Genomic DNA, 21,531 nt, shown 5'->3' with positions numbered 1-21,531 from the left:
GCACTTTTAGTTTAATATCAATCAGTGTAGGTCTGTCTTAGACTTGGCTTTCAGCAACCCATGCTTGTTGTAAAAGGCAAGGTTACTGATTTTGTTGACACATGCCATCATATCCCAATGATTTATTGTACAGATCAAGATTGATGTTCATGATGTTGATCACTGGATTGTCTTTCTAGACTCAGTTATTTTTAGACCGCCACCATACAGCTGGAATATTCAGAACACGCAAACAAAAACACTCTTATGGTATTGAAATACTGTTCAGCAGAGTATCCAGACCACTGGATCATTGCTCTGGTATCAGCTCTATCAGAAGCGGCGCAAAAACTTCAAGAAAATCAATCTTGTATGTATCAAAACTTTATTACCGATAATCAGAATAGACAGTTTGTTAAAAAAAATAAAAATAATAATAATCATCAACATCATATTTCTCTAGTCGTGGTGTGCACTGTATTGAAAGTACTTCAGCATATCAGCGATAGACGCTTAATCAAATAATGCACACATTGTGTATAATGACTGCTCCCTGATTGTCTTTACCGGGATTGATGGAGTAGGGAAGCGCCAGCGCCCATGTGTTTGTGGTCAGGGAGCAATCGTTTTCGTTGTAGTGACTCTAAGATTTGGAATATATGATCGCAACTATTACTATGAAAGACAATGGTAGCTGCAACGTGCTGAACAAACATTTAAACATCATGGCGCTTGATCTATCGGATTTAGTATTTTCATCAGCAGGAACTGAAAGAAGAGACATGATGCACTATGTTGACAGATTCGGGTCCAGGAAGTAGCAGATGTAATATAAGAGATCAAAGTCAGCGGAGTTCTGTGTTGTTTTGTCCATTCAAAAAGACCGTAACTATACTTCAAGACACGACAGCCTGAAACTTAACAAACTAATTGTCCACTTAAGGCAGGAGTAACATAGTTGTTGTGAAAGTCAAGCTTATCGTCAAACCACCTAGCTAGTTGATATATGTTTGTCAAACGTCCACAAGGGCGAATAGGTTTATACCAAGAGAATCGGTTCTGTTAAAATCTTCACACGTTTTATTTTAAGACTGATTGTAAAAAAACCCAAGACGGGAGTCCTAACGCCACTATGACGTAGAGAAACAAGACAGAAGACGTAATGCCACGATGACATAGAGAAGCAAAACAGGAGACCTAATGCCACTGTGACGCAGAGAAACAAGAGAGTTCTCGAGTTGTGGACGTGACCCCTCTTCCCTAACGTACATAGCCCATCATGGGATTCAAACCCCTTTTACTCTATCTGCATCCAGGTGATCGTGTTTACTGAAATGTGCACATTAAAATACATCTAAATCACACATTTATCATGTTTCAATAATTTATGTATTTTTCTCAAATAATTTAATTATTTTAGATTATTTAATTCAACTTTGATTCTAACTGAAATGAATTAAACTGCTACTAATTGTCAAGTTTTAAAGAGCGTCCCTACCCCTACGCCCCACCGTCCTCATTACAATAGCTGTATTTATAAGCGAGGAGGGATATTTGTGTATTGTGTATCAAATTCAGCAAGGGCGTGTCTCAATGGGCCTGGGCCTAGTTCAGCATGCGATCGTATCGTTACAGCCGTAAACTTCCAGAGATGAGAACTTATGGCTGCCAACTTCTTAATTGTACTGAACGTACAGGATGAAATGCTGCGTCCTTCTTAACAAAGAAACTGGCATCTGTCTATTATCAACTTTCGTGTATCTCTTCAAAGATACCGCTAAAAGACTTGGCCACTATTTTAGTATATGAGGAATGTCTAAACTCTACGATCGCTTTTAGAAACGGACCCAGGTGCATCTGTTGTAAGCTCCGTATGCAACACCCTTAACTAAGTTACGGAATAAGTCGAATAATTACGGGAAAATATCATCTTCCACACAAATGCACTTAAAATGTCTCTTTAAACAGAGTATTCTTAAAAGTGCGATCGAAATGAAACGAAAACAGAAACGATATCTCTCTGCAAGACGGTGCTTACACCTCATCCTTTCAGTGGGAAATACAGAGGACGCGTTCCATTGGTGAAGAATGTTTTGGTGGACAAAGGAATTGAAACTGCAAACATATCGAGACACTGTCGACATTTGTTTCACATATATAAATTCATTATTACTTCGTGAATAGTGATCCCATCGTATCTGTCTACTTGTCCATGAAAAATATATTGAAAAGTTGTGGTTGGGGAAGCAGCATGTGTCATCGGTAAATGTTACAGTCAGCAATAGTTTGATACTACTGTCCAAGAAACGTATCATACAGTTATACAAGCTTAAAATGGTCGCCTTCATAGAATCCACAATGAACTGAAAGCTTCCAACTGGTTTCCCAGTAACTAGTTACACAAACACAATGTCCGATAGGGCAGAGGTACATCCGGGTTACGTCTTGCACATCCGGGTTATTCCAAACTTCGACGTTTTCTCCTGACTTCCGTTGCCCATTGCCATCTGATGACTCGCACTGTGAGGAAGAAGTGTAGACCATTGTGTAACATAGTAGCCTTGGGATTGGTTAAATGTGATAATTAATGATTTGTTCATTACAACCGATCAATCATCGAAAAAGATGGAGGGCGTCATTTTTCAGATTTTCCTATTCAGGGTGTTATTGGGAAGGTGTATAACATGATACGACTTGCTGCTTTAAAGTGAGGACTGATATGCAGTCAACATAAACTCCCGGGAGTCTTCATGAAATATTCAGTCATGACGTCTCTGTAAGTGAAGTGAGTATTCTATCAATACATGTTTTCAGGCCCTGAAAACTTCGAAGATATGTTCCATCGTCAACTGTTTCAAAGGCTAGAACGATAGGTCAAAAATGGTTGTGTTCGATTATGAGAAAGTGGGATCGATTGCTTAGTCGTTTGGTCACTGCGACCAGCCTTCGATTATTTCAACTTATCGGAACACCACTATGACATAGTCTGTGATAAATGAAGTATTTGTGAACGTGTTTCATTAAGTTAAACGTTCCCCAATACCAGAGGGAGCTTTACACTTTTAACCATATTCCAGCAATACCACAGCTTCACACATTGTACCCCTGTGGAGAACTAAACCCCGTTCTTCAGCATGACGAGCTTAACCACTGGACAACCCCCACCGATCCGCTTATGACTGAAATTGATATGAATATGTGCCATATCATATTATATCTTTACTAACGAAATGTAGAACTGATGTCTTTCGGCGGCAGTTAGAAGTTGTTATATATGACCAAGATCTTTTATGGATAAATCTTCTATTAATACTTTGACGCACAAAGCATCAGCTGTCAGTACACCCGATGAAGGGGTCAGAAATAACTTCAAGACGTTGCTTGTCAAAGAATTAAAAGAAGATTTATCCATAAATCAGAAATGACCCCAAGACGTTGTGTGTCAAAGAATTAAAAGAAGATTTATCCGTAATAAAACCTTGGGAACATAGAACTGTCTGGATAACAACTTCTTGTTTATCGCACTGAGCGACGTTTTGGCGGGGGACACCAAAACCGGGCTGCAGGCATTGTACGCGTGTGTGGAATCGAACCCGTGTCTTCGGCGAGACCAGCTCTTCATCCACAAGGCTAGCCAAGCGCTCCTCAAAATACCAGTAAAGCAAAACTTTGTATCCCAGCAAATTCGATATTTTTCATTCCGCGAGATGAGAGGAAATAGTGTGCCCCTAATGAAGTCAATGCGGGTTCAGCATCAAGTTAAAGATTATTGCACTTATCTCTTGCACTTATGAGTGAGTGCTATTATTATTGTTTCAGGGTATATGCAGCGCACATATGCACTTAAGTAGTGCTTGTTCAAGGTGCTGGAATTTTCTGTTGATCATTGGGTGTCAATCTCAACGGCATATCGTACTATTAATCTCAGCTCCCTTGGGAGTGTACAGTTCTTGCTGCCCCTAGGTATGCCGTGTTTATTGTGGCTTTCTGATCCTAACGAGATGACTTGATACAAGTAGCCGTTGACTCAGTTTTTCGTGCGGGGGATAGCCCAGTGGTTAAAGCGTTCACCCGATACGCCGAATAGCCGAGTTCGATTCCGTGTGAAACTAATTTCTGGTATCCCCTGTCGTGATATCGCAGAAACTATTGCTGAAAGCTAAACTCAACCACTCGCTACCAGACAAGATATAATACTCTCCACTCATTATAAATCATAGTAACGGTGTCTGGATGCTCTCAAACCTGAGGCGAGGTAAAATGGAACTCGGTTGAACACCTCCTCTTTGTCATTATCGAAGAAGCGTTTTGAGAGGCTTTGTCGCAGCTTAGCACGTCGGTTAATGAAAGTCTTCAACTTAGCCTTTCGAACTTACTTTCAAAATTGAATCTGCAGGAGCAAAGGTCACATCCGGTGATGGGATCGACGTCCGTCCCGAAAGGGCAAACCAAGTCCGTGCACTTGAGACGGGGACAGATCGCTGCGACAACAGTAAACCATAAACACATATTGACGTGTATAGATAATGAATAGGTAACACACTGCATCGTAAAATAAAGAGCTGATTGCGTTGTAAAACATTAAACACACGATGTTGCAAGCAGTAAACACATTCATAATGATTATCCCGGCTGTTCCTTTCTCTGCTCTTCTCCCTCGTAACAAATAGTGAACTCTGTCAATATTTTATTGATAGTTTGTTAAACAACTCTTTTATTTTCAGGAATTATATTCCTCACAGAGTTGGTATGATGTTCTGATTATGACCAGCGTTTTATTGAGTATGTTATGTTTATTAGTTTTCGAGATAGACTGCAATTTGAGCCAAACGGACTATATTTGACAGAACCATACTTCTTGTATAATGGTTCGAATTCCAGATTTGTCCCGACTATGAGTCTTGACCACTGTTTATCCCATTCACAACTGAAGCATTGATGTAACGAACGGATTGTTCAGAGCAATTATGCACTTAATTAATACCACGCACAACCGGTTTTTAGCATTTTGGACTTAAAATGGTCAGTGTTAGTGGTGGGTTGTGTATCAACGCACATTTAACGCCAGTCACTGGTTCGTCTGGACCAGTCGGAGTTAGTAGGATACAGTGACGTGCAATAACATGAAAGTACAAGTGTTTCTTATTCCTTTCCACGTTTCTTCTCAAGGTATATACTGCCCTGCTGGGTGAAATTCTGGACGTACATAAAAGAATGTGTTCCCTTATTTGTTTCTTTGGATATGCATTAAAAAAAAACAGTGTGCAGTCGTTACTCAGTACTGACCGGGGACACTGTTCTGACAGCGGCATGTACGGCAACCATCCACGTTGAGACGGTAGGCGTTGAAAGGGCAGTCGATGGCACAGAAGAACACGGGGCACACAGCTGTGGAAGAATACATGTACAGTTCGTCAGTGATGTCAGGAAGTACACTTGCAGTAAACAAACATGAATTAGTAAAAGCTAATTTGCGGTGGAAAACAAAGGGGAAGGTTCGTTAGACATGCTCCATGTACAGCAAAACAATTTGTTCTGGAAAAGAAAATTTTAAAAATAAAAGAAAATGTGAAAAGTTCTTCCTGTCAGCTAAAATAACGATTGTTTTTTGTCCGTGAGAGATAGAGACGAGGACGGGAGTCATGTCAAAATATTGATTACAGAACAGTCTCGTTCCTGTTTACTGGGTTCCGTCCTATAGCGGACTAAGTGTGAGAACCAGTCCAGAATTTTTAGACTGATGCATTTAACCGGAAATATATATATTTATATTAAGCTTGATTTGATCCGTCTAAGCACTTGTATACAGAAACACTACGCTCCTTCTAATCCTAGAAAAATACGTCGTACAGCGTGCACTGTCGTACAGCGAGCTTTGACAAACGGGAACCTGTAAATCGTGGAAATCTCAAAACGAAGCTCTCTCGAAAACTTTGGCGGCCTGGTACGGAAATGATATCATATCAACAGATTTGTGCGTCACAGAACTGCACCCAAGAAGACACACACACATAGCAGGTGTAACTAGTGAACCAGATGCATTGTGAATCATTGTGTGAATCAAATAGTCTGTGATTTCTTAGTTAAGGTATGATGCTTCGTCCATGATAAAATATATAGAAATACGGTGTTATTAAAGTTTGAAGTTAAAATACATTTGTAAATACCATTATCTTATGAAACAAGGAATTGGGATTCAGTGGAACCAGAGTTATATGTGGTGTCTATTTTCACTTTCACACAAGCGAATTCAGATCGACTGAAAAAGGAGGTGATTGTCTGAATAGGTTAATGAGACTCGCGTTTCGGTATGGAGAGAGGAGGGAGAGACGCGGGGAGAAGAGAGGCAGGGGGAGGGAGTGGAAGGAAGGGAAGAGAGAGAGGGAGAGAGAGGAATAAAAGAGAGTTAGTGAATGTATGTGTGGTGGATGGGTGGGTGTGGGGGAATTGGGGGATTCAGGGTTAGATATATCAGTCACTGGTTTGTCTGAACCAGACTATTTTTGTTTTGAGAACTGAGAACCTAGTGGTAAGTGTACTCACTATCAAGTCTACAGTTGCAGGTCTCGCAGCCCCTGGAGTTCAACATGTAACCTGCCAGGCAGACGTTGTGGCTGCAGTCTAGTTGAGGGCACGTTGGCTTCACAGCTGCAACAATGGCATTCAAACACATATTGATCAAACACGGGCCACGTCATACTTTCCTACCGATATTCTGACGTGAAGTGTTTATACACCGTTTAACACGTAATTCGAGGTTAGACTGTCCCGTGGTTTCTTAAGGTATATATGACATCCATTTTTTTGACATTGCACTGAGGTTACCTTAATGACTTAAGATGACCTTAGCTAAGCTATATTGCTTTGTGAAGGAGTCCCGGCGCTGTATATCGACCTGTACACGTATGTGAGAGAATCCGTGTTTACATGATGACGTTGGTGAGAAAGCTGCCCCGTTGGTGGGAGACGTGGTGGGTATGAGTCGGGGGTGAAGCGTGAGATATTTCCACGCATGGACAAACAGACGAGTATGGTTTACAGCAGGAGACAACCCGAAGATCCGGGTTAGAATCAGTCTTCAGTAACCCATGCTTGTCGTAAGAGGAGACCGGGGAGCGGGTGGTCTAACTTGTTGACACATGCCATCGTATCTCCTTTGCGTAATAGATGCTCATGACGTTGTTCACTGGATTGGCCTGCGTTTTTCTCGGTCATGTACAGACTGCCGCGATATAGGTGGGACATTACTGGGTGCGGCGTTAATCAATAACCAACCAACTAAAGGAAGGATGTTAACATCACGACAAAGCCCATGCGCCCCTTGAAGAGGAGGGTTGAAATTTGTTTTCAGTAATTCTAGTAACAAGTTCGATTATTTACAGACCACCGCCACATTGCTGGAATATTGCGGTGTTAACAAGAACCAACACTTACTGCAGTTGCAGGTTGAGCATCCTGTACGACGGTCAATCTCGTAACCGTCTGGACAAACGTTTGTGCAAGTCGGGACGTCGCACACTGAAACAGGGATCCTTGTCGTCAAAAACGTTCCCGTGTAGACGATAATCAATATGAACTAAACATATGAAAGACCCTGGATCTGTGAAATATGTGTCTGACAATAGATTCTATGTAATGGACTCCTCTGTATAACTCTGTGCTGAGGCCAACCTTCAGCTCTATATCAACAGTAAAGGGCATTAAAACGTTCCCAAATTGGATATACGAATTGTCAGTTCATGTTATATATTCATACTGGTTATGGCTTTGGTGAAGTGACATGTTTTCTAGTTTTCCTTTTCATAAACACAACAAAGTTATGAATGCTCTCCAAATGGCGAACAGTCAGCTTGAAATGAAACGTCGTTGTAATACCTACCGCATTCGCAGAGTGGGCAGCCATTGGCGTCTTTAACGTAACCTTGGTAACACACCTTGTCGCACCGGACAGTCGGACACTCTGTGAAGAGACAGACATTGTCAACGTTAGGGTGCCCTCCATGTCTCCAAGACTTGCATTTTGGTGGACATTCGCCTTCTCAAACTGAAATTACCCGCTCTTGACTTTCATACTTTTGTCAATGTTTGAGCGCCGTCTACGTCTCCAGGACTAGCATTTTGGCGATTTTCATACTTTGATTTGCTACGCTTCTTACTGTAACCAATCAGAGTGAGGCTTACAAATCCGCCTTGTTATAGGATGACTGTGTACACATTCACTGCAAGCTTAAGTCGCCACCGCAACACATTTTCCTTATCGTCACTTTTGATTGGTCGGTACGTTTGTAAAAAACAAAGGGAGATAACTTTTAATTGTGAAACCACGGGAAAGGGTAAAGAGTTCTGGTTGGTTTAGGGAAATGCGAGTCTCGGAGACGTGGAGTGTTCCGTTGTGTTATGGAGCTGTTTGTTCTGGTTCTGGTTGGTTTAGGGAAATGCGAGTCTCGGAGACGTGGAGTGTTCCGTTGTGTTATGGAGCTGTTTGTTGTGGTCGCTATACGTAATAATACACAAACACAGTCTCACCAGGTATAAATCACAGGAACAATTGCAAGTCATATTCCTTGTATGTGGATGTCTGAATACCAAAGTCTCTCGATTATTCGGAAATCAATCAGACTAATACACGACTTTTCTAACAGAAGGATGGTAAGGCTCCCCAAATCCCTGTTAGACCAGCATGTCTCATGTATACCTAGGCCAAGATTTCAAAACTGAATACCAAAATTCCCCCGAGTCTCCAAACAGTGCTTAGGTACGTTCTTACTGACCTAATCATTTCTGAATGTTTTCCGTAAATGACCGAACACTCACCGACTTCGCATTGACAAGTGGTACAACCCTGGGCGTCCAGTCGGTAGCCGTTTGCGCATGTCTGCTCACACCGGCGCTCCTTGCAGCCTGATAATGGGAAGCAAAAGCGCATGCTTAACAGAATCAGCTTAGAGAATAGAAGCCCATCCATGTTCGATTCGATACATGTCCACTAGAAGCAGGAGATTGTCGAGGTCGATAAAAAAAAACATTTAGTGTATCCTACCATTAAAGGTATCCAGATCAGTGATACTGGTGTGTGAAATATGAAAAGAATGGCATAAAACAATACTTACTCGATCACACATTGTCAAGGAATCGGTACTTACGGCAGTTGCACGTGAGACAGCCATACCGGTCAAGGGCGTAGCCTCCTGGACAGAACTGGGCACATCGGAGAGCCGGACAGGCTGACACACAGGAGGAATATGGTCAGTTGTGTTACATATGTTGGATATAATGCGGTATTGGAGGATGTTACACATGTCATTATAAAAGTAAATAGAGGCGTATCATCATTTATTAACAGTAACACATTGGGGATAACCTGTCGTTTTGTTTGCTTGTTGTTTAATGCCGCACAGCGGTTTGTAAATATTCCAATCTCCACCACACAATTCAGTGATCAACGAGCATCGATCTGCGAAATTGGGATCCGATGGCATGTGCATATGTCACCCTTGTCAGTGAATCTGACAACCCTATTCCGGTAGTCGCCTATTACGACAAACATGGGTTGCTGAAAGCTAATTCGGACATTCTAATCTTCAGCTGTCGAGAGCTCTTATCATTGTATCACGTGATGGAACCGACGGCAACTTACCACAGGAGCACTTCCTGCAGCCGTATCTGTCATAGCGGTAACCATAGTTACCACAGGACGAGCAGTTCAACGATAGACACTCTGCAACACAAACAACAGACAAGTCTCAGACATTCTGCAACACAAACCCGTCACAGACACTTTGCAGCACAAACAGCAGACACGTAATGGACTCTCTGCAACACAAACAACAGAGACACGTCACAGATACTTCGCAACACAAACAAAATACACGTCACAGACTCAGCAACTCAAACAACAGACAAGTCATCGACACCTAGCAACACAAACAACAGACGCGTCACAAATACACTCCAATCAAAGCAACAGAGACACCACAGACACTCTGCAACATATGGCAACAGAGGTAATTTCGAGATCTCCCACATACATGTACCTGTTTATCTGTTCCCATGCACACTCCAGTATACAGGATCATATACGCACCAGTTTACGTAGGTACATGCACATATTCACGCCCGTACGTCTTCACTAATTATAAATCACACAGGTAATTTTCTTCGTACACATTCACTCGCGTTGCCAGGTAGACACTTACTCGGCAGCCTCACATATTCACTCACCTATACACGAATCAACGCACCTTTCATCACCTTTCATCCTTTCAGTGACTGTCTTGTCCAGCATAGACATGCAAAGACAGCCTTCTGCCAAAAATAAAGAGCTACGTACGTGGTGCAACCGCAGTTGTCGTCGCAGGGCGGCAAGTACACGTCTTACAGCCGTATGTGTCCACGGCGTAGTTATTGTCGGGGCAAGGGCTGCATTTTCTCTGGGGACACGCTTAGACAATAGATGAAAAAACTGATAAGAGGTATGAAAATTTGGAAAATAAACAGATAAACAAGACATAGTGTGCAGATAGGTGGACAGGGCATTCTCCAGGTAGATAGTGTACAGGTAGATGAAGAGGATATTTTACAGGTAGACAGACATGACGCAGTGTACAGCGGATGAACAGGACAGGTAGATAAGGTCCAGGAAGATTAACAGGAAATTGTGCAGGTAGAGAGTGAACAGGTAGATGAACAGGACATTGTGCAGATAAACAAGACGCAACGCACAGGCAGAATTGTGCAGGTAGACAGACAATACGCAGTGTACAGGTAGATGAGCATTGTGCAGGTAGACAGTGTACAGGTGAATGAGCAGGGCTTTGTGCGGGTAGACAGTGTACAGGTGAATGAGCAGGGCTTTGTGCGGGTAGACAGTGTACAGGTGAATGAGCAGGGCTTTGTGCGGGTAGACAGTGTACAGGTGAATGAGCAGGGCTTTGTGCGGGTAGACAGTGTACAGGTGAATGAGCAGGGCTTTGTGCGGGTAGACAGTGTACAGGTGAATGAGCAGGGCTTTGTGCGGGTAGACAGTCTACAGGTGAATGAGCAGGGCTTTGTGCGGGTAGACAGTCTACAGGTGAATGAGCAGGGCTTTGTGCAGGTAGACAGTCTACAGGTGAATGAGCAGGGCTTTGTGCGGGTAGACAGTCTACAGGTGAATGAGCAGGGCTTTGTGCGGGTAGACAGTCTACAGGTGAATGAGCAGGGCTTTGTGCGGGTAGACAGTGTACAGGTGAATGAGCAGGGCTTTGTGCGGGTAGACAGTCTACAGGTGAATGAGCAGGGCTTTGTGCAGGTAGACAGTGTACAGGTGAATGAGCAGGGCTTTGTGCAGGTAGACAGTCTACAGGTGAATGAGCAGGGCTTTGTGCGGGTAGACAGTCTACAGGTGAATGAGCAGGGCTTTGTGCGGGTAGACACTGTACAGGTAGATAGTGATGTATACTCACAGCACTGGCATGTTTGACAGCCTCTCTGGTCGATCTTGTACTCGTACGGGTAACCCCCACAGGCAGGGCACGCCCTTGGGGGACAGGCTGTGGAGGTGAGAATGATATCTATATGATACTGATGTCAGTATGGTGGCCGACTGATACGTCCTAATCCTCACTGCCTTAGAAGTAAAGAATGCCGTTATATTTGAAATATCGAAGGTCTAAAAATCCTAGACTGCTGGTCGTGATCTTCTTTTCATTGGCAGTAATCTCTCATGAACAAACCGGCTATCTAATCACGTTATCAATAGACGGAGCTGCGAGCGGCATGAAAACCCACCGGGGCGTCCCAGCGGTTACTTACGGATTCCCCATGACCTGCACTTGCATGTGCTGCACCCGTCGTAGTCGGTGAGGAGACCGTATGAACAGAAGATGCTGCAGGTGATATCTGGACACGTCTCCGGCTCTGCAGTGAGTGAGCGAGTGAGTGAGTGAGCAATCAGCCATCACATAAGCAAGGCCTATCACTTACTAAAGACCCTCTCTGTTTAGGCGCAGTCACGAAAATCACCCAAAGGTGTGTAACGGCTATTTACAAGCAAAATGGATAAGTGGGTACACTCCTCGTCAGGAATCTGATTAGTATCATGTCAAGAAACATGCTGAATCCACAGGCTCCTGGAACTACACAACTTCAGCACAGTGGTTTGCAGCGTCCTTGAAGATTAGGTAACCTTAAGACTAGCTGATGGCAAGGTGAGTGAGTGAGTGAGTGAGTGAGTTTAGTTTTACGCCGCATTCAGCAATATTCCAGTTATATGGCGGTGGTGAGTAAATAATCGAGTCTGGACCAGACAATCCAGTTGTTAACAACAGGGGCATCGATCTGCACAATTGGGAACTGATTACATGTGTCAAACAAGTCAGCGAGCCTGACCACTCGATCCCGTTAGTCGACTCTTACGACAAGCATAGTCGCCTTTTATGGCAAGCATGGGTTGCTGAAGACCTATTCTACCCCGAGACCTTCACGGGTCAGCAATGTCTTTGAAGACAAGGTAACCTTAATCCTACTTGATGAGCTACGATCACCAGCAGGCCGTGAGGATCCGTGTTAGAACTGATCTTCAGTAGCCCATGCTTTTTTGGATGAAGCGACTAACGGGATCGGGTGACCTGACATGGTTGACACTTTTGCATATATCGATGCTGATGCTGCTGATCACTTGATTTTCTGGTCCAGATATGAATATTTATGACAGGAATGGTGCTGGGTTAGGTACTGTCCTTATCAGTGGCTAACATGTAATCACATGACTGACCTCGACACTGGCACAGCTCGCAGCCATTCTTGTCTGTCACGAAGCCATCAGGGCAGTCAAAGTCACAGAAGTGACGTGGACACAAGAGGGGAGCTGCAAGTTAAGGAGGGAGTTTACAAAGTTCAGGGAATGCGCTTGAGAAAAAGTTTAAGCTACAAAGTTAGTGGCAGACGTTTTACGCCTCATTAAGCTCTGTCCCTGTATCTTCCGTGGAGGACATAATAAATGGTCTTCATAATGGAATCAAACCAGAATTTGGGGCGTGACGAGCGAACATGTAAAACCACTGGGTGACTGGCGTCTCTAAGGCACATGCTATTAAAGTAGCATGTGAATATTTTACTCAGAGACTTATTTTTCCTAATATCCGGCACAGATTTTATTTATTTTTTGTTTTGGATCAATTCCGAGGATGTATTTTCCGGCGTTTGCAACACATAGTTGCAACTGTTACAGTAATTAATAGTATGCTTGTGTCCAGAATATACGTTCACTGATGGGAACCACTGACAGCAGAGCACTAAAGAAAACGTTTGGCACATGTAGTGGGACTACACCGGATTGTCTAATCCAAGCTCGATTACGTGAGATCGCCGCCTTATACCTGGGATATTACTAATTGCTGCAATATACAATAAGGGAAAACACAAAAGTTTTCAATATGGCTTCGCCTCAGATGGCTTTTTTTTATCTGAACTCAAACCTACTCTTGTCAGCGCATTCACACACAGGACAACCGTCACTTCCGTTCCTGAAGCCATATTCACAGTACAGCTCGCAGCTGACCACAGGGCATAGGGCCGGCCGGACATAATCTGAAACACAAGTCATCCATCGTTAAGGCCTGACGCCAGATATGGTGCAAACCAAACTGTCATGATGGTACAGTCGTGAAACTTTACATGAACATGCCTGTTGGCGTTTCCTGAAATACATTCAGTCATCTGGAAATGGTTTGTAAAGATGGTGTGTAAGTGTTATCATTAAAATACTTTTTGTATTGTTTTAGCGTTGTTGTTTTTTCTCCTGACGTCGGCGCTGAAATCTTTGTCATAAGTACGGACACAACTATTTGAGAAAGTGGGGTCGGGGTATCTAATACCCAGTGCCTGTCTATCTCTGTATCCGCCTAGTTCACCTCTCTACACTTACTTCCGACACATGTGCAAGTTTGGCATCCTTTGTCGTCAATGACGTAGCCCCTGTCGCACACGTTGTTGCAAGAACGCCGAGGACACAGAGCTGAAGGAAATCAAATGGCTCATTTAAGATTTTTTGCAAACCAAAAGTCACTGTGTTCTGTAATCTGATTGGCTGAAAAGCGTGGTCAAATGATATTTGATTCCTGGAAACTGCAAGACTGATCGCTGCGTATTGACTGGTAGAAACATCGTAAACAATTGTTTTGTTGTGTCATCAACAGTGGTGACGTCTTTCAAAACATATTGTGACGTTAGGTCAGAATGACATCACAAATGAGCGACTCCAGATGCCACCATGGGAACCGGCCAGCTGATGACACTTCACTGCTGTACCCATACCCGATGTAAACGATTGCAGACAGTAAAACCCTTTGGTTTACTTTTTTGTTTACAATGTCGATAAATATCTCCTAATTAAAGAAATGCCATCTTCACATACCACCATGTACCCGTAACACGACCGTGTACCTGACACACCACCAGATACCCGACACACCACTATGTACCCTGCACACACCATCATGTACCCTACACACCACCGTGCGCCCGACACACCACAATGTACCCGACACACCACCATGTACCAAGCACACACCATCATGTAACCGACATCCCACCAGATACCCAACACACCACCGTGTACCCAACACATCACCATGTACACGACACACAACCATGTTCCCGACACACCACTATGTACCCAGCACACACCATCATGTACCCGACACATCACCATGTGCCCGACACACCACCGTGTAACAGACACAACACCATGTAACAGACACACCACCATGTAAAAGACACACACCACCGTGTACCCGAGACATCACATCAACCCCACAATCTCGACATAACGCCAGGTGTTTTGCTGACATTATCCCAGTAGACACTTTACTGCCCATCGTCAACACTCAGTCATTACAGCCCAGACGCCCCATGTACAAGTCCACCTTGACATTTAGGCTAGGGGACGGTTGTGTTCGCATAAACATCAAGATCTGTTAGCATTCAATTACGATTCAGGTCTAATTGGGTGTAAAAAGTTCCCAAACTATCCCAAATGATTTCCAATGACCTTGGCATTTGAAAAAGGTTCTCTCCTGAATGAACTGCAGTTGGCAATAAGTGCGATTTGTTACCCGCATATAGAAGGTGGGTTGTTCGGGGTTACACAGGAACTGGCTGGTAAATACTGAAAAGTACATGCTCTTTGAACCTGCACAAAGTCTGTGTTGTTGTACTTTTTCTCTCTCCATTCATGTACACAATTCTCCCACCCTTCTCCCCTTCAAGATGGCGCGTTCAGGTTCAAAACCGTTACTAACATGACAGAAGTAATTTGACACATCAGCATTACTAATTTATTGTGTTGCTGATATTTAATTTGCAGCAACAGGAAAAAACGGAATTTGGGGATACAATTTAAATATTAAACTGTTAAACTGTTTCAAAACAACTTATGTGAGGGGCACAAAGTGATACATTTTGGCTGTTTGATATCGCGTTTCCCTTGATGTGCGCGCACCGCGCGTGTGTGCATGCGTTCGCGCGTGTGTGTCAGATTTAGTGTACGTGTGAGTGTGCGTGCGTGCGTGGGAGCATAAATGTGTGTGCGTGTGTGATATCTTTCAACTCCTTTTGCTTTGTAAATAGAAGGAAAAGTATTATGACATTTAATGTCTTACAGCAATGCTTAGCTTATACTCGTAAACCAAGGTCCAATATGTAGCATTGAAGCCACACATCGTCCACTTGTAGGGTACAACTTAGTGTTACACATCACTTTAAGTGTATCCTACATCAGTCCATAAAGATCCGGGATGGACTTTGCCTTCAGCAACTCGTGCTAGTCGTGAGATTCAAACGATGGAATCGGGTGGTAAGGCTTGGTTGACAAGTCATCGTATTCCAGTTGAGCAGATTGATGCTCAAAATGTTGATCATAGGATTGTCTGGTCCAGACTTGATTACAGATTGCCGTCACCTACCTAGAATATTGCTGTGTGTGGCTTTCAGCAAACAACACTGACAAATGAAACGTATAATATAACAAAGTCATTGCCTGGTTTCAGACTTGCAGCTGTTCACACCAACATTACTGTCTTTCGAGTATATTTCCTTTATTTATGAGCGCAAATGTGTCAAAAGGCAACCAAAATTAGCACTGACCGTACCCATATTTTATCTCACCATTTTGAAATACTTCCACCTGGAGGCCGCTTTCGATTACTTTCACTTAAACAGAGCTCGACAGTCCTTCGTCCTGTCTCGTATTGTTAATGCAACAAATGTTTTGAAATGGTCATCATGCACGCGACAATTTAATTTAGCCTCTATACCAGTATTAATTATCATCAACATTCATTTATCATCAGCATTCATTTTGTGCATGTAATCATTGTGTACATTCTTTGTGAATTTTGTATACATTCATTTTGAGGCCGTACATGATACAAAAAGAATTTCCTCCTGCATAATAAAGTTATATCTCATCTCATATGATCTCATCTGATCTCATCGCATCTGATCTGATCTGATCTGATCTCATCTCATCTCATCTCATTTCGCCATGACACGGTGGACTGACTGTGATAAAGGTGTTCCTGGCGAGCCCTCGATAAGTGCGGGAAATATTACATTGTAACGACAGCATGTCAATATTGATAGGAAGCTTGTAACACTGAATGTACGTATTGACACAGCACCGTCTCTTGACAGTGTCAACACCTGGATGAAGACACGTGTTATAGTCACCACTGGGTATGATGTGTGTATACACAGGTATATCCTGTACCCAACCACTGGCTCTGTGTCAATACATCTCCCGTTAACACACCGGCTTGAAACAGTCACAGATATGAGGACTTGAAGACTATGTGATACGTCCTAACCCGACACTCATAGATAGAACAGTAACTAGTAAAGGTATCTCCTACATGCTGAATGTCCACGGATGCTGTAATTAAGTTAGTATTTCAGACTGGTGTTGCATATCTGTTGCAGAGTCTGAAACAGGATACCGCATGGTTGATCACGCGCTGTCGTATTTTCATGAACCTTGTGCAAATGCAGACAGAATAAGTCATTTTCCGAATGGTGTTGTATATATATGAACAGAGTCTAAAACTGGATCCTACAGTGGAGGCTGTCGAAATATAATCCGGTTTAGACAAAGTGCTGGTTTGTAGAGCTGATGGTAAATGTACATGACATGGATAGGGGCTGAGATTTTATGCCGGTGTAGAGGACTTGTCAGATAGGATAGATGCCGGTTTTGAAAGCTTCCACTGTATAGGGTTGATGACACGTGTTGGCGTAAGAGTTAACATGCTTGCCTCTCACGCCAAAGGTCCGGGTTTAAATCCCGGTGGAGACACCCTATATTTGGTACCGGGGTTTCATACTGTGTTGTGTTCCTGGCACTTCGTCCACCAGGCTGTTTGTACGGAACTGTACGGTTGCACTTAACCCTTAGTAGTAGATGTACAACTCCGGGTAATAATGTAACACAAGAGAGCAGGATCACGTTGCATCCTAGGTACACGAATTAGCACTCGCTTTATAATTACTATTATTATTCCCCTTGTTATAATTACGAATACTGTGGAATACAAGATAGCCAAAATGGGGTGGTTCTATCTTCTACACACAGTTGTATAACCACCCAGTAATAGATAATATAGGAAGTGTAAAACTATATACTGTCAGCTCGTCGACATCCGTCTTGTATATTCATGAATGGTGGCGTGTACTTAATGCTTTGTTCTATTGTCCTGACAATCCTTTAAATCAACCATTGAGTTACATTTGGGACGTACGTCCCGCTATTGTCTGACCAACCCATTATTCATAAGGACAGGGCAGCTGGTGTTTCTCTGCATGTGTAACATGGATTTGAATCTATCTCTTGTTGATGTGCTGCATATTGCACCGATGGATTTCGTTTTCATTTAGCTGTTTGATATTGATTACTCTAAGTGGTTGGGTGATACTGGCTGTTGTAACGGCAACAACAAACTACTAACGTTTAGGCTGTTTAGTAGTATCAACATATGTCCGCACTATTTTCAAAAGGTCGCAACTAGGATGTGGAACTTTACGTCTTGAGATTGAGCTGGGTCACGGAACAACGGCTATGTAAATATTGTAAGAATAGTATAAATGAAGACGGGGTCCATTTTTATGGCAATTTTCATAACAACAGGCACGTTCTCGTCAAAGTCTCTTTAGCGCGATGACTCCTGTCGACCAGACCATAGTTATTGCGGAATGTGATAACCAAGCATATCCCTTCGCTACTTCAGTGATACTAATGTTTAAACGAACAAAAATATTTTAACATATGATATTACACCACCCACAGTTCTCTAACGTATAGAGAAAGTTGTGTCTGCGCATTGTTTTGTGGAGCTTATGTGTCTCGTGGGCGACACAAAGAGGGTCCGTTTCTATCAAGTTCTTATTTTGACATCAAGACGTTTTGGGATAATTTTCAAATTTTGACATTCGGATGTAAGAAATGTATCAAGATACTTTTTAATGAAGCCATGTATAATATAACTGTATCATGTCTTCGTAAGTCTCCATTGCTGAAGCCTCATGGACATCGGCACTGGCGGGGCCTCGGAATTCCAGCAACATCACACACTGTACCCATATGGGAATCGAACCCGGTTCTTCGGCATGACGAGCGAACGCTTTAATCACAAGACTACCCCACCATCCCCGACAGTGCCTTGAACTGTGATTTGTTGATAGTGAGTTTTACATTGTACTCTGCAATATTCCAGCTATATGGTCTGTAAATAAGCCAGTTTGGACCAGACAATCCAGTGATCAACGGACTGAGCATCGGTTTACGCAGATGAGATAGGATAGCCTGTGTGAACCAAGTCAGCGAGCCTGACCACCCGATCCCCTTTGTCGCCTCTTATGACAACCAAAGTTCAGATCAGCATAGGTGAAGATCGGCTCTTACTGGGATCTTTGATATTGTGATTTAAAGCAACCTTGTTTTCAAATTTAAACGTCGTCTGAAAAAGAAATGAGAATGATACGGGAAAAGTCTCACAAATCATTAAGCTTTCTCTATAGATTTGTGTACATATGAAAAAGAAACTTTATGATAAAAACAATGCCTACCAAAACAACATTAACAAAGAATACCGAAACACCGCACTCGCTATCATGACGCCTTGTCTAGCTATGGCATCATCACAGCGTCTTTAAATGATGCACACGTTATGTCTAAATGCTATAAAATTTGCTTTGTAAGATTGTAAAATGCATTAATCAGTTTTTTAGATCTGATCTGTTGACAGAAATGATGAAATCGAGTTCGCCCGTGTCGAGTCGCGATGAACAATTCCGTTGAATTAAGCGACTGAAAGAAAAGTGCATCTCATCTCCCGTGTTAATATTTGTACATGGGAGTATACCCACGCGCTGGGGCACTCAACGCTGTACACTATTTTCCATAGTACATCTGGTTTATATGGACAAGCCGATGTCTTCACAGTTTGTCAACAAGGCAGTGAAGTACTTAAAAGGGGATTTTTCACGTATTGATAGAATAATTATCTAAAATAAATAACCTGATTCATAATGCTCGTATGCCTGTTAGTAGTATCCATTCCACTGTGAGCAGACGCAGAGTTGACGATAGCCCGAGGGATTTTGTATGGATGCTACACGGATATTTTGTTTTAAAATAATACGTCTAAATGACTTTGGTTGCTTTTTTGAACACCTTCAAATTATTGTTCGAAGACAGCATTTTTTAGTTTTTTAACTTCTTAACGTACTAATGTTTTTCAAACAATTTACTGTTTTCTGCGAAACAGTAGCCGAAGGTTCACAGAGCGGCCTTAGTGCAACTGTCTTCAAAAGCCTGTGTGAAGTGGATCGCGAGTGTCCAACGTGTCTTAACACAAGACACGGTTTGCTAGTCCGGATTAATGGCCGGTTAGCAGGATGTTCGTGGTAAGTAGTGGACCTATCTGACACTGAGGTTTACAGCCCGTTGAAGCTACATTTAAGTAAACCAGAGCTGAGGATAGTGTGGTTCAACCGACAAGGGACATGTTTGAGCGATCGTGTGAATGTGGCTCTCCCTGCAACGTTAATCCATGTTACCGTAAATATGGGATATCAAACTAGCTGCCTTATGTAGGTACTCAAACACATTTTACCATTTAGTTATAACTAGTTGTTTATAAGGTCAAAGCAAGTGCAGCGTGTTGATATTTAAGTGATGGCCGCCACATTTGCAAAGTATCTACTCCCGCTAAAACCACATTTCAAGTACATACTCCATTTGCCACAAAAGGAATCATTACCGTACTTTTTCAAATGAAATGGAGCGGAATAAGGTGACTATCTATAGGTATAATCGTTCATAAATGGTCATTCTTCTGTATTTTATTTTTGGGTGGAACTGTTTAAGTAATATATTTTAACTGAATCGTTATAGTAACTGGTGACGTCACAAACGTCTGTGTTGCAACTTCACTGTAGTGTGAACGATTGTTTTTGGATTATCCAACATCAGGGCAGGAGTGAGTGAGTGAGTTTAGTTTTACGCCGCACTCAGCAATATTCCAGCTATATGGAGGCGGTCTGTAAATAATCGAGTCTGGACCAGACAATCCAGTGATCAGCAACATGAGCATCGATCTGCGCAGTTGGGAACCGATGACATGTGTTAACCAAGTCAACGAGCCTGACCACCCGATCCCGTTAGTCGCTTCTTACGACAAGCTGAGTCGCCCTTTATGGCAAGCATGGGTTGCTGAAGGCCTATTCTAACCCGGGACCTTCACGGGTCTCAGGGCAGGATAAGAGCACGGGGCTTGGGTTATATATAAGACAAATCACCAAATAGTTCCCAATCGGTCACTTCAGACGTGAAAACCCAGCTGGTTGTATCCCAGCGGAATGAATTCACAATCAGTTAGTTAAGAGAGCGTAGATAGGTAGGTGAGGAGAGACCAAAAACTCACGCGTGAAACAGAAGCACGTTGCACAGCCGTTTTTGTCATAGATGCGACCCGACGAACACCAGTTCCTGCATAGGCGGTCACAGCCTGAAACACGATGAGGTCTGTTGAAACATCGGCCTCACATCAACCACCACACTCTGAAGCAACCTGGCTCGAATATATGAACATACCTCATTTTTAAACAGACCCACACACTCGAACCTTAGTGCGTGAGTGAGTGAGTTTAAGTTTACTTCACATTCAATATGGTTTTACGCAATGCTGCATTTATATGACAGCTATCAGTGAATAAACGAGTCTGGACCAAACAATCCAATGATGAACTGCATGAGCAACGATCTGCGTAATTGGGAACCGATGACATGTGTCAACCAGATCAGTGAGTCTGACCACCCGATCTCGCTAATCGCTTCTGACGACAAACATGGGTTGCTGGAGATCAATATTCACCCGTCACTCTCATGCATCCCAGTTGTTGAATAGAGTCAACCTGAGGTTTACACCAACCCTCAAACATCCATACAATAATTATTAAACAGAGTCAGTTCGAGTATTACACCGACATCCGCCACTTTCATATAGTATGATCAGGAAT

At 42.8% G+C, this 21,531-nt stretch overlaps 1 protein-coding gene across 1 annotated transcript in view; it reads right to left on the bottom strand.

Annotated features, from left to right (window-relative positions):
- Nucleotides 1–2,437: 2,437 nt before the first annotated feature.
- LOC137260388 (cysteine-rich motor neuron 1 protein-like) overlaps nt 2,438–21,531 on the bottom strand; it is a 33,826-nt gene continuing 14,732 nt past the window's right edge. Inside the window, exons 5-20 of the mRNA XM_067798056.1 lie at nt 20,937–21,020; nt 13,886–13,975; nt 13,441–13,548; nt 12,734–12,826; nt 11,773–11,877; nt 11,424–11,510; nt 10,310–10,420; nt 9,617–9,697; nt 9,123–9,203; nt 8,794–8,880; nt 7,859–7,939; nt 7,414–7,497; nt 6,523–6,627; nt 5,266–5,367; nt 4,356–4,460; nt 2,438–2,499 (exon numbers count right to left, since the gene is read on the bottom strand). Of these exons, the coding sequence (XP_067654157.1) occupies nt 2,438–2,499; nt 4,356–4,460; nt 5,266–5,367; nt 6,523–6,627; nt 7,414–7,497; nt 7,859–7,939; nt 8,794–8,880; nt 9,123–9,203; nt 9,617–9,697; nt 10,310–10,420; nt 11,424–11,510; nt 11,773–11,877; nt 12,734–12,826; nt 13,441–13,548; nt 13,886–13,975; nt 20,937–21,020 (1,466 nt within the window). The remainder of the gene's footprint in view (nt 2,500–4,355; nt 4,461–5,265; nt 5,368–6,522; nt 6,628–7,413; nt 7,498–7,858; nt 7,940–8,793; nt 8,881–9,122; nt 9,204–9,616; nt 9,698–10,309; nt 10,421–11,423; nt 11,511–11,772; nt 11,878–12,733; nt 12,827–13,440; nt 13,549–13,885; nt 13,976–20,936; nt 21,021–21,531) is intronic.

This window comes from Haliotis asinina, chromosome 13 (genome assembly GCF_037392515.1).
Source record: "Haliotis asinina isolate JCU_RB_2024 chromosome 13, JCU_Hal_asi_v2, whole genome shotgun sequence".
NCBI lineage: Eukaryota > Metazoa > Mollusca > Gastropoda > Lepetellida > Haliotidae > Haliotis > Haliotis asinina.
The sequence above is the reverse complement of the archived record's forward strand: the minus strand, read 5'-3'. Positions and strand labels throughout refer to the sequence as shown.